We start from the raw sequence: 14,374 nt of genomic DNA, 5'->3' as shown, positions 1-14,374 counted from the left end.
AGCTAACAATGACTTGCATCACAGTACTGTACTCAGACCTCTGTAATAGCCATTGAAAACTGGTTGTAAGATGAAAGCTGAGAAAAGAGCACGTTTTTTATTTAAGTATCTCTCTGAGGGTTCTCTGGGCCCAGAATCCACTTTTTCCTCTTAATGTTGTTTTTAAAAGCTTAGTAAATATTTTTTGTCCAGTCACAGTGGTTTGGCATGGCTGCTCACACACCACTGCACAACAGGGGCCTTCACAACAAGTTGCAGTCACTGGCTATGGCCCATTTCCACTCCTTGGCAGGAAAAACTGTCCCTGTAAAGTTGATGGAGTAGCTCTCAGGGCACTTTGAACTCGCTGCTGGCAGAGGAGGAGCCAAGAAGTTGCTAAAGCCTGTTGGCCTGCTCTGTTATCTCCCTGACAGCTGAGATAATCCAGGAAAGCCCGAAGGCTGTACAAGGATGGAGTTGGTGTACAGAAAACAAAAAGGATATGTTTTGACTTTCCTTTTGAGCTCAGACTGTGCATTTGTCAACTCCGTATTATCAGGGGTTTAAAAAATCCAGTATAACTAATAAAAAACTTCTAATGACAGAAAACAATTACCCAAATTATTTGTCCAAACTGTTATGTCCAAACGCACAAATTCTTAACACAATCTTGACAATTTATCATTAGTTGGAAGACTCACTGGACTTGGAAGGTATTGATAGGAACAGGAATGACACAACTGATTATTTGTTCCCTGAGGAGATTTATGGTTAAGTCAGCAGTCATTAAGTTTCAGGATTCCCAGCAAAAGTGTTGTATTACTGGGAGGAAGATAGTGTCCATCTCATCCTCCTATGGCAATGTTTATGATTACTTCACAAAACAGGCAATAGGTATTCTCTAGGCCTATGGAAAGGCATCTGTTACTATTCCTCAGTGTTCTGCAAGCAATTAACTCCTGTAGTTTCAGAAACAAGTATATAAACAGATAAACTTCTGACAAAGAAAATAAAGACACAACTACTATTTTCTTGCTGTTTGGTGAGGTTGAAATTGAAGTTTTCCCATCCCTCCATTGTAAAGCTCTGCTCTGCATTTCAATCAACTTCAATTTCCAAGCATACGTCTCAATGTTTTTTCAGGAACTGAGACAGGAGTATGGGTCACATTACAGTTCAGGAAAGGTATAAAAGGACATACATAAACTATTTCCATGGAATTTACTGCCATCACTAATGCAAACTGCTGTTAATGAGTGTGTTTTATATTTCACCAAATCTCTTTTGGTTTCCTTCTTATGACTCAGCTGGCAGCTCAAAAAACAGTTGCCTGCAAAAATGGGTAGGAATATATATAGAAAAGGTAATGAAACAGAACCTTGCCATATACCCAAGACACAACCAGACTGGTAAATCTGACCGCTTAGTTCTCATCAGGTTGCTTAGCACCTCTCCTGACATCAGATTAGACTGTTTTTTAATATAAATGCCAGTCTCAAATAACTCTGCTGAATGAGAAGTTGTACCAAATGTCTCTTGAGATCCTGACCACTTTGTAAGTATTTGTTTACTCAAACACACTGTGTCCACTGTGAAAACAAGGGAGAGGAGAAACTGAAAAACCAGAAAAATAGAAAAAAAAAACTACTTATACAAATCTCTACTAAGGACTCACTGATTTGCAGAACTTGGGCATTTTAAACATGGTGAGAGTAGAGCACTAAACTGATTTTCAGATCAGACATCTTGGGATGCAGTCTTCTTTACACCGAAGGGTGTGAAAGGAGGAAAGTGTCAGTGTGTTCTGTGGGGTGGATGCAGCAGAAGAGGGGAAAGATGTTAACACAGTCAAAAGTCTTTCAAGCTGTTGTAACTCCACTGTGTTTACAAGTAACTGAAAAGTGAGGGATTACATGGGCAGTGAGTTACAAGGAAACCATGTCTCTAAAAGGAGGTAGAACTCAGTCTGACCCCCTTCATGCCCACCAAGTCCAATGGGATTTGCAAAAGACATTTCCACTGTGCTAAGGGAACTCTCAGCTTTATAGCTGCAGCTGCAGTCCTGCTTGTTTTGATATTCAGGCAACACAGAAGCTCAGGGAAAACAATAATCCCAGAGGAGCTGCTAACTCTAGCTTTTTGCCTGTTTTGCCTTTGGAATACAGCGGTATGAAGCCGTGTGGGACAGAAAAATCTTACGATCCTGCAGTTCTTGGGTGATCTTATGATCCTGCAGTTCTTGTGTGCAGAGCTCAGAACAGGTATAACATTTACATCTGACACAGGATAAGGCTGAAATTACCCAAGAGAACTCAGACTGTACAAATGTATGTGTTAGGGCTAGATGGGTGAGGATGCTGAGAGAGCAGGGCAATGTTTCTACAAGGCTGCTCACTATAACCTTTGAAAGGTTATGGACATTGGAGAGGTCCTGACAATTGCAGAAAGACAAATGTTTCCCTTATTTAAAAAAAAAAAAAAAATGCCATAAGGAAGATATAAAAGGAACTAGAAGTTAGTTGATTTTACTTTGATCCCTAAGAAAATTCTGAGGGTACCTGACTGACTACTGGGAAAGAATGACCAGACCAGAGTACAAGAAGAGGGCAGTGGAAGTCATTTACCCAGTCCACCTCAAAGCATTTGAGACTGTCTCCCTCAGTAGTCTAACATCCAAGGTGCAGTGTTAATAGTCTGGATGAGTTGAATGGGGTGAATGATGAGGCTCATGGAGTGATGGTTTATTGACTTTACTCCACCTAAAGGGTGGTAGAAATAGTATCCTTCTGAGTGCTCAGTGTATGTCCCTGTTAATGTTCTTGTTGGCCCACCTCTTTCAAGCTTCTCCTGATAGCAAGCTGCACTCTTAGATATACTGAGTGTTCTCCCATGCTTGCAGAATTCACCTGCAGAATTCACGTAAGTGTCATTTGTCCCCAGCTCCAGGTCACTGACTGAGATGATAAACAGGACAGGTACGGGACCCAGGCCCAGATTTGTTTCCAATGGTCCAGATTATTAATTCTAAGGCTTACTTTCTTCTGTTCATTTTTTAGTCATTGCTAAGTGAAGAGTATTTAATTTATGCTACTAAAATACAAAGATACTATGTCACTGCTTTTTCTCCAGTGAGGAACTAACCTTTAAGGGCCTAAAAATCTGCTGCTTCTTAGTAGGAGGAGGACTATAAGCACATGACTTTCTTTACATTGCAACACAGAATCACTATTGCAACATACAACAATATTTGAAGGCTCCATTTAGGGTGAAGTCTTTTCTTTCATGAAGCACTGCAATAAGCAGAAGGCACTGTTCCCCACCTCTTCCTGCCTAGGTAACATCAGCTGATAGTTAAGCTTATAAGTTTAAATGACTAGTGAGATGGAAATCCAGTTTTCTACCTTAGTGTAAAAATGCTGAAAAGCATTCTTGACTATTCACACTATCAGAGAAAATTCAAAAGTACCATGAAGCTGTGACCTTTGCTAATAAACAGTAGGCAACATCTCCTTCATTCTTTTCTAACCAAATTACTGCAGGGATAAACACTCCTTATATACTATGTACTGTCAACATTTTTCACAAATCTTGGTAAAAATTCCCAATGTCTATGTTAAGCACTCATAAATTCTCGTTCAGCCATGACTTTGTCCTAGATAGGCAGCAGCAAGCTATAAGGGCATGCTGTCCATTGCAAAGAACTCTTGAAGTACATCTTAAAAGCATCTATGACATTTTAGTATAATAAAGGCAAACCGTGAAGGGCAGTCTCTCCTATTGCATGCGATGGGCTGCAGGGTTGGCTTGGGCTTCTTTTTGCAGTTGGATATATTGACTTCAGTCCCATCCAGTAAGCACCTCAGTTGGGGCACCTGTATTCCTTTGGGGCCACAGGAAGCAGAACAAGACATCAGCTTGTCCACTGACCACTGGTAGTCTGCCAAAAAGCAAGTGAGAGTCATGTTAACACTTAAAAACTGCCAGTGAGAAATCCTTAGAAAAGAGATAGCTGCTCTCCAGGATGAAAAGTTTAGACTCAGTGTCTCGTGAAAGGAACTACGCTTGCAAGACACCAGGCAACGGACAAAGAAGGAGCAGAATTCCAGCTTATATAAGGCACTGACCATATCTTCTGACAAATCCCCCCTTGTTTTTTTTGTGTTCAGAAGCACAAGACATAGAAGGTGAATGACATTCTAGGGCAGTCAGTGATACCAAATGACAGGGATGTGGGGCATTACAAATCCTGGCATTTATACAAACTTAGGTGGGTAATTAGCTATCTGTTAGCTATCTGCGGAATAGATTCAGGAACTTCAGAAAGCCATTGGGAAAATGAGAGCAGGCACCATGACTGGCAAACATGTAAGCTCCTGGTATGCAACCAAACATACATACGATACTGCAGAAACCCTCAAAAGTTGGTATGTACAGTACACATCTCAAATGCAAATGATGAGGATTTTTTCCCCCCTTAAATTGGGTTTTTGAGTGCCTAGGGATTTCTTCCTATTATATTCAGCCAGATTTTCCATTTGGTTCATGAAAAAGGTGTTACTAGTCCTCCTGGCACTACATCTTTTCATGATTTTTCAGAAGGTCAGTTAAAATAAAATTAAAACAAACTCAAATATCAAAACTGTGGTGGGAGAATACAAGGGCTGTAAGGATGACACAATCCCACCTTGCCTTTCACTCTGTGAGAGCTTTGAGGCTGAAGATCCCCCTTCAGCAGATACTGCCAAGTATTAAAAAGACCCATTCTTGCTCTCACATGTCTGTGAAGGACTGTGTGAGTCTTCTGGGAAGTCCTTAGATCCTGCCATTGGAAAGACTGGATCACCCCAAAGTAGGAGAATAAAAGAAAGGAAGTAGATTTATAAAATTAATCTGCTTCAACATCTGTAAGGCACACTTTCAAACTCAAATCCATGTATTCAAAAATACAGTGTGCATACTTTTACAGCAATAATTCACAGGATTAATTCTTAATCATTTATATTTGTAAAGGAGTATGACTTAGAGAAGTCATGGCTAGCTGCAGTTAATAGTGTTATCTTACAACAGTGTGTATCTCAACAGGCAAATCACAGAGATCATCGGTACTATGGCAAACAAGGGATTTGCAGCACTTCTGAGAAGTTTTATTGTAAAAATTAAGGAAAAGTTAAATTCTTCTCCACTCCACCCCTGTCAACTGCAAAAAATGAAAGACGTATATTCTGTTCCAACCCATTCACACTGCTCAGTTCAGTGGATTCGTCACCTTAAGTTAATTTCTAGGGTAAAAATAACACGGTTTATTTTTACAGCAGTTTTACAAGCAAAGGGTTTTTGAGCACTGTGTAATGCTGACTTTAGAAGATTAACAGAGGGGTTTCTAATCTTAGAGGTTTGACCTGTGACACTTCTGTCTGGAATTTTAGGCTAATGCAGCAGCCATGGGTATAACTTGAATCAGCAAAGCATGCTATTTGCCGAGCAGGCCAGAAGTATCAACTGTCATTTTGGGAAAATGACACAGCAAGTGAAACCGAAGATGCTGCAAGTTTCTTGCTAGGCCTGCAAATTTATATCCATAGTGGTAGAATATCAAAACATTAATTTCCTGCTTTGCATCACAGTATTGGCTTCAGAGCCAAGAAATTTAGGACAAGAAAGGCAATGCAGGGAAGTCAATGTCAAAAGCTTCACAGGGGAGAAGCACAGAAATTGGAAAGTTACCTTGTATTGCCAATGAAGTTTTTTGTAAGAGTGAACCAGCCTCATTCTGAGCAAGGCAGCTGAATTCTCCTTCAGGAGCATCACTGATGTTGAGTATCTGAAGAATGTGTCCTGCCGCTAGCAAGCGATGCCTCAGAGTGAGAGGCTTTCCAGAGTAAAGCCAGGTGATATTTGGAGTTGGATGGCCATCCACAGCACAACCTAAAATAAAAGAACATGACATAACCCTGCTGAGGATTGAACATACTGCAAAATTACTTGACGTGGTCAAAATAAAGGAGTCACTTGCATTCAAATTCACTCTCATTTTCCTAGAATGAAAGACATGAATAATATTCCTCCTTTTCAGCTGAAAAAAAACCCCACACCTCCAAAAAGCTAATCAGTCACACGAAAATATTGGATCAGTTTGGAAATATTTATAGTCAACCTTCTAAGACTCCCATTATTTTAGAACATCCTCATTGCATTATTGAGAAAAATAGGATAGTGAGGCTGCACACTTAGCATAAGCTGTGTGTTTGAAAAGTACCTCAAATAGAACTCATTCTCCAGCAACCCTATTTTAACCACCTTTTTTTCTTTTTTTTATTGTAATAAATTGAAAATCAGAAGTTTGCATGCTGAGAGGCAAAGGGAGCATCTATAATACCTGGATCTACATCTTAGGCTGACTTCCATCAGAAGGATATGTACTGGATCTCCCACTGGCAACTAGCCATATGCAGCTTAGCTCTCCTCCCTCTTGCTGGCACCCCTGGTCTGCATCCACAGTAAGGCAGGGTGCTGGCCAGATGAAACTGCTGTGTGGGGCTTGTTCACTCTGTATTAAATGCATACTACCAAGGGCAAGGAGTCCCCAGCGGGTGTGGAATACACACAGTTACAGCGGCAATGTTTCCCAGGCAAAGAACTAATTAATGCAGCAAAATCTTAAAAAAAAAAAAATAAAAAAAAAAAAAAAAAAAAAAAAGGAAGAAGAAAAAGGAAGATGGAGAGAGTGCTCATTGCTCACAGTGGTCACTTCTCTTGCCTTGTTCTCTTTTTATTTAAAAGAATAAAGAGTCTTTGCTATTTGTTTTAGTTTCCTTGGCAAGGTCTAATGCAGTTTCACTATTGGCAGTTCTCTTTTTAATGCTGCACTTCCTGACCACAAAGACACAGCTTTCTTTGCTGACTTCCTTCTTCCTTTTTTTGTAAGCTATTTATTCCTGTTATGCTTCATTTTACCTTATTTCTTTTGTTCTTTCTGAATACTTAAACCTTTTCCTGCTCTTGTTCAGAGAAGCAAGTCATCCAGTTTCCAGGAGATATTCATTCTTAACAAAATGAGTGATGTGAAAGGTATCAGCCTAACTGATTTACTGGTTTAAGGGTGCCTATGTTAAAAGGAAAGGAAAATAAAGGAATACTTAGGAAATGGACAAACTTAACAATAAGTGGCTGTATGATTTTCCCTGCGGTACCATAATTTTTTATAGTTTGCATGTCTTCTAAGAGAATTGCAGAGATTTCCTCAGGTCAGCACATAGCCATGACAACTGACAAAGGGCTGCTGTGAATTCAGTTTTATTGTTGGCATTTGCAAACAGTCTACACAGGATAAGTGAAGAAAGCAGAAAGATCAATTTGATGTTAAATGCAGAGCAACTGAAATCAACCTCAGTATGCAACTAGTTGTAGCTCATGACTGTTTGTCTTCTAAAAATGTTGTTGCCAGTCAGATCAGTGTAGTTTTCCTGATACTATTTCCCTTGTTATCATATTGTTTCTTCTTTCATAATAAGCATACGGCGATACTAGCTAAAGCAACAGCCAGTAATCAATAATATGAGAAGAAGGAAAGGAAAAAACTAACAGTGTCTAAATATGTTACACCAGTGAGCAATTATTACATTTTTTTCCTTGACAATAAAACTTTACTAACACCTGTGAGACTCATATGCAATGGATACTCCTTATTTTTGTATGCAGAACAAGAATCAATCACATTTTGCAAGCGAGATTTCCTACATGTTTCCCACATGTATGGACACATTAGATACGGGATAATGTTTTATGCATATCCAGTAAGAGTATAATAAAAAAAAAAATCTTCCATTAATATCCCTTTCCCAGTAATAATTTTAATGCAATTTAATGCATATTCACAACACCTAATTCTCTATTCCTACCCATCCCCATCAATACTGATGGCTTTTTCCTTCCAAAGCTTAACAAACAGCCTGAGGAAAAAAACAACTGGCTTTATTTCTAAACAGACAAACTGTTGCAGACTGTTAGTACATCAGAACCCTTGGGGAAGTAGAGAGAAAAAATCTGGGAGGGCTAATTCTGAGTAGCTAAACTTGTGGCATGATAGGGACCTTCTTCAGCTCTTCTTAGAGAAAGAAAATACTGCCTTTAGCCTCCCTTTCAAAGTCTTCCATGACTCTGAACTAATTCAAAGCCAGGATGAAGCAGTCACAAATGTGCAAAAGCTGGAGAAAAAAACCCAGAAATCTAATATGAGTTACATCATTTAGTTGGAAAAGTCTTATTATTTTGAGGACAACAGGAGGGTATTTGGGAAAGGAAGAACATTTCACAACATTGCAAATCATTTATTGAGAGGAAACAGTAAACGCACAGTGCAGATGAAATTCAAGACCCTGTTATACCTCTGCAATGCTCACTGCATGACTATAGTTGTAGAAAGATTCTGGGGTACTTTGCTAATGCTAAGTGAAGAAAATCTGTAGCATGTATACACTCATTTTTCATTTGCACGCTTAAATTACAGAACAATAGTAGCATATGTTAATGCTACTGACTCTAGAATTCTTTCTATAAGGAAGGAATTCTTAAGTCAGCAGAATTGAATGGGAACAATGGTGAAAGTGTCAAATAAATAATGCAGTTACTAAATAAAGTTTGTAATAGAAGGAAAAAGAATACAGAACTGTGTTTCAAAATCCCTAAAATTCTTAATATTTATTCCCACGTTTTCATACTTGTCTGACAAATAATTCTCTATTTTACTACTGACCTGCTCACCAATCACAGTCCTTCCAAAATTTATTAAAGATGGACTCTGAGTGAAGACGTGGGATGAGGAATATTCTTTGAAATTTGAAATTTCTTTAAATGAAACAGACCTGCAGTCTGGGCTCTGGTTAGCTTTCCAATTGCAGCCCTGAAGCTGCTGTCTGGTACATTTTCCTTTCTGCCTGCATCTGACTCAGGTGCATGGAGAATCATAGAATCACAGAATCACAGAATGGTCTGGGTTGAAAAGGACCATGATGAACATTTAGTTTCAACCCTCCTGCTATGTGCAGGGTCACCAACCACTAGACCAGGCAGCCCAGAGCCACATCCCTCCTGGCCTTGAATACCTTCAGGGATGGGGCATCCACAACCTCCTTAGGCAATCTGTTCCAGTGTGACACCAAGATGCATGCATACTTTCTTACTCAGGGCCAAATCAAGTGCCAGCAGTGGAGCTGGAAATCGAATTCTAGCCTCTCAAATCTAGACTTTCATCTTTGGATATTATTTCCTATTTAAGAGACAGGCTTAGTTAGAAAAGCCCAGACATGAACACATGCTGTAACATGCAGTCTGAATTCATCAGTATTAACATTCAATACATGCTTGTACATTAAAGTCCAGTTTTATATTCTTGCTCTTCATTGGTGATCTCTCCATGCAACTTGGGATTTTTGATCTACATTACTTCGGAATAATTTGATTCAATGATGAAAGTCACACCTGATTTAACTTGGGTGACTGAAATGAGAAACGCATATTAAACCTATGGTACTAAACCCAAATTTAAACCACTAAATCTAAATTTAATTCCTTTTTGTACCTAGCATATAGGACAAAATTTGACAGGACTCATTAGAAGGTCCTTCACTCGAAGGTGGTCAAGGCCTAGGCTCCAAAGGGCAGTGGTCACAGCACAGAGCTGCTGGAGTTCAGGGAGCATTTGAACAGTGCTTTCAGACGTACAGTCTCAGTTTGGGTGCTCCTGTGTGGAACCAGAGTTGGACTGGATGATTCCTGTGGGTTCCTTTCAACATGGGACATTCCCGGATTCTATGAACTTTTAAAAATGGTAATGAAGCAAATACAGGTAAGGTAAGATCATGTCTGGAAGTCTTCAAATACCTGTGCAAAACCTGATTTGCTGAAGTGGCAAAATTAAGAGATAAACCTGTGCAATTTTTCTTAAAGGGTAAAGATTTTCCCCAACAGTAGACAGTGTAAATTTTGACTAACATTGTTTACTCAGGTTTTATGCATATTACTTTACTTCTCAGTGCTTTCATACAGTGGGTAAAATAAAACTCACAAAGGGTAATGTGATCCTAGAAATCACCCAAAAAAGGATTAATGTTAATACAAGCATAACCCTAATTTTTAACAAAGACAGAGAAATGAGATTAATTCATATGTTATAAAGAAAGGCATGTATTTAGAAATAAGCCAATTCAACTGATGACAGTAGCATTAAAAAAAAAAAAAAAAAAAGAAGGTATTTTAAATAACCATCTAGGGCTCCAAAGGAGCAGTTGAATCTTACTATATTAAACATTTGACATGGCTTTCATACTGTTTTCAAAACATCTAAATTAGTTACCCGGTGCCACACATGTTGCTGTTATTACATATCGTTTACATAGCATTGTAAATTTACTCTGTATTCAATAGAAATTGAGCTAGGCCCATTCCCAATCCAAGAGAAGTTGTAAAAATATTCCCAAATATACAACTACATGGTGGGCCCATTAAAAAAGCAAAAGAGTTTTCAAGCTCTAGTAAAACAACTTGTTTTCTAAAAAGCTCTGGAAAGTGGAATTGTACACATTAAGAATCTTGTAGCACTAAGAATTTGGGTGAAAAAAAATTAGAAATGGTAAATGATGAAACAAAACCTATGAGAATGGACACAGCCTGCAGAAGTAGCCTCCTCAGCTAACTGATGTGTTTATCCAACTGAAAAGGAATATACTTCAGATTAAATTGTCCGCTGCTGGTACTGCTCCAGGCTAACTGCACAACTACAGTTGCAGGAGAAAAAGGACACTTAAAACAGTCACATGAAGCAGGTACCGAGAAACAGCAGTGTATCACAAAGAATCCATCGAGGAGACAGAACAACACCGTTACCAGTCCAAGCTGCTATTTTATTGAGCTGATAACTTGCCGCATCTGGAGATTTCAGAAGCTCGGGAAACTTCCTGTGTTGCAAAGAAAGTAATAAGCACAGAGAAGAGGAAGTGGAGGACAGTTAGGTGCAGGGAAGACTGCCACACATGAAGCAGCATTTTCATTATTACCTTTATATAGATGTAACTTACCCAGGAATTTTCAGAGTGTAAGGAAGCAATGTTTCCATGGATGCAAAAATGGAAGGCGGTGGAAAACAAAATTAACTGGGCAAATTATTCCATGGATATACGTGGTACTTCAGCACAGTGGAAATCTGATTAATATAAACTAAAGTTTCCCCCGAAAAATATCCTGTAGTGTTAGAATCCCTTTTCAAACACGACATCCACTTTATCACAGAGGGAGAGGAGAAGGGAAAAATGATATTGTGGCATAATAACTTCATAGATAGTCATAATTTTATCTGACTCTTATTGCACAACTTCTGCAGCTGCCTCTTTCCTTAGGGGAGTACAAACATTGGTTTTCTATTTACTGACATTTTACGCAGATTGCAACTTATTTTGGATTACTACATACAATTTCCAACTGTAGCAGTAATTCCAAAAACCTAGGAAAATTTAGAAGAGGTTCAAGGTAGGGAGAGGATGGAGAAAAAGGAGCATAGAGAAATTACTAATGTTTCAAACAGATATTCTTGCTTGACTAAAGCAAAATAAAATATTGCAGGAGATTCATACTGGTGAGATCAGTTAATGTTAATCTGGTTGACTTACTGCTTTTCAAACTGATTTTGAATAAAAATAAGTGTTATGTTTACAGATGTTATGGCTCAAGAGCAAGACACACAGTAGTAAATAGAAGCACTAACATTTTTTGGCACTGTGGTAAGAGTTTAGTTGTGAGTGTGGCACTATTTGAGCTGTTCCTTCTAAACTAGCCAGCTGCACAGCAGTTCACTGACAAAAGAGTCGAAATCATAGGATCATTCGTAGGTCAGTCTGAAATAATGCCTCCAATTTATTTCCATGAAACTACAGCAGGTACAAAGAGAACAATAACACTATTTGACACAGTACATTCTCAGCTACAATAAGCTATTTGTCTACACAGTCAGCACAATTAGCTATGAATTTTCTCCAGCTATGAACAAGAACCTGCATGCTACTATCACGCCATCATAAAAGGCATGTGATCATGCCTGACACAAGATCGGTCAGGCATGAACTGCCCTCACTGAAGTAGTGCTGGATGTCTCAGATTACCTTGTCACCTTACACGCGTGCTTTAGAACACCTTCCTGAAGGATCTGTTCCATGATCTTCCCAGGCACAGGGGTGAGGGTCACCCACCTATAGATCCCTGTGTCTTCCTTACTCCCTTTCTTCAAAATGGGAGTGATGTTTCTCTTTTCCTGGACACAAGGGACTTTGCCTGATGGCTATGATGTTTGAATATGATGGAGAGAGTTTTGGCAACCACATTAGCCAATTCCTTCGGGGCCAGGGGATGCATGTCATCAGGCCCCATAGACATTTAGTTTAGCTTCAAGACACGTTTAGTTTTATGAAGTGGTCTCTGACTTATAGTGTAAAGGATTACCCAGCTCCTACTCAGATGTTCAGGGATGTAAGAGGTGGGAAGCCTAGCTGTCAGTGAAGACTGAGACAAAGAACTTGTTGAGTACCTCAGCCTTTTCTATATCTGTTGTTGCCAATTCTCACTTGTAATTTATTGAACAGGGTTCACTCTATTTTGCCTTTCTCTTCTGGCCAACGTACCTGTAGAACCTCCTATTGTTATTTTTCACATTCCTTTCCAAGTGCACTTCTATCCGTGCCTTGGCTTTCCTGATCTCATCTCTGCATGTATGGACAACATCATTATGTTCTTCTCAGGCCACGTGTGCCAGTTCTAAATCAGTTCTTCTGTTCAGCACAGAATCTAGAGGACTAGATTGAAAACCCTCCTGAACTTCATTCCTTATCTCTAATGCAGTTGGTCCTTTCAGAGTAAACCATTTATTCTTAATAAAAATCTGGCTGTTGAAAGTAAGATGGCTACTAAAATTATTCTGCTTTCTGGGGCCTTTTATGAGCTTTTAAGTGACACTGCTAGAAAATAGGGAAATAAACTATTGTTGGAAAAGGAAATGAGAAGGAAATACTGTTCCTGGTGACTGGAATCCTCTGTATTTTTTAAATAAAAGGTAGCTTTTGTTTTAAGAATAGCTTCACTACTAAGTACTGTAGATATCTGCAAGACAAGAATTTGTAGTCCAGCTTTTCTGCCTTCTGAAACAGCAGTGAAATAACAGTTAACTGTCTGGTCACTGGGGATAGTGCATAAAACCGGAAAGAAATCTGCTTTTCAAGATTGTATTTGCAGTCCTGGCTGTTGGTAAAGCTGTGTTCTGATTTGTGCATTGAGCAGATTTGGTATGTAAGTCACCAAGGAGAACACAATGAATAAAAGAATTTCCTTTTTTACAGTTGATTATACTTTTTGGTTCATAAAAAAGTACACTTTATCATCCAACTTCAATCTTATTTTCAATATATCCTAACTATAGGGACTTAATTTTTTTCCTGTTTGGATAGATACAACATGGGGAATGTGAAAACTATGCATTCCCAGTATTGGAATAGCTGACAGGATCAGTATCTTTTGGTGTTTTCACCATCCTAATGTCTCTGTAAGGTAGAGAAATGTTACTGCTCGTGTTCAGAGGTACAAAAGCACAGCTCAGATTCCAAGAAGCCTATGCAAAAAAAAAAAAAAAGGGGATTAGAATCTGTTTATCAGCTAAACATCTTGGCTTTTTTTGTGGGTTCAGTCACATCCTCATACTATTAGAATAGCCATTGTGTACTAGGACTGGCAACATATTCATTTTATCCAAAGAATAAAAACAGAACAAAGGCTAAGAATTTACATAACGGTAGCATCTTGTCATCACAGGAAAACTGCCTCCCTGCCTACCTTGCCTTTTCAGGTGCACATACATGTGGGGCTCTGGAACTCAAGGGACAAGTAAGTGAAGATGTGATGGAAGATCCACCCAGGAGATTATCTAGGATGAGGCAGTCATCTCCACACCTCAAGACTGCCTCTGCCAAAAAGGAAAGAAGGGTAACTCCTTCTGAAAGAAACAGAGGGCCCCTACATGCTGGCCAGACTCTACCATTAGGAAAGAGCGCTGCCTCCCTGGTGCCTGGGTGAGGGCCATTACCAGGAGACTCCTTAGTTTGGTTTGCCCCTCTGATTCTTGTCCCTTACTGATAGTTCAGGGTGGCAGCAATGAAGTCACTGAGAGAAGACTGAGGGCTATCACAAAAGACTTTGTGAGACTGAGCAGTTGGTGGATGAAGAGGGAGTACAGGTCGTACTTTCCTCTATCCCTTCAGTGGCAGGGAAGAAGGATACAGAGAGGACCAGGAAAACCCATCTGATAAATACATGGCTGAGAGACCGGTGCCTCCACAGCAATTTTGGCTTTTTCAACTATGGG

The 14,374-nt window shown here is 39.3% G+C and overlaps 1 protein-coding gene across 1 annotated transcript in view; it reads right to left on the bottom strand.

Annotated features, from left to right (window-relative positions):
* Positions 1–14,374, bottom strand: part of ADAMTSL1 (ADAMTS like 1) — a 347,780-nt gene that overhangs the window by 4,354 nt on the left and 329,052 nt on the right. Inside the window, exons 25-26 of the mRNA XM_042877544.1 lie at positions 5,704–5,904; positions 3,736–3,916 (exon numbers count right to left, since the gene is read on the bottom strand). Of these exons, the coding sequence (XP_042733478.1) occupies positions 3,736–3,916; positions 5,704–5,904 (382 nt within the window). The remainder of the gene's footprint in view (positions 1–3,735; positions 3,917–5,703; positions 5,905–14,374) is intronic.

Source organism: Lagopus leucura, unplaced genomic scaffold, assembly GCF_019238085.1.
Source record: "Lagopus leucura isolate 7727_CA_CO unplaced genomic scaffold, USGS_WTPT01 Super-Scaffold_100018, whole genome shotgun sequence".
Classification (NCBI taxonomy): domain Eukaryota; kingdom Metazoa; phylum Chordata; class Aves; order Galliformes; family Phasianidae; genus Lagopus; species Lagopus leucura.
The sequence above is the reverse complement of the archived record's forward strand: the minus strand, read 5'-3'. Positions and strand labels throughout refer to the sequence as shown.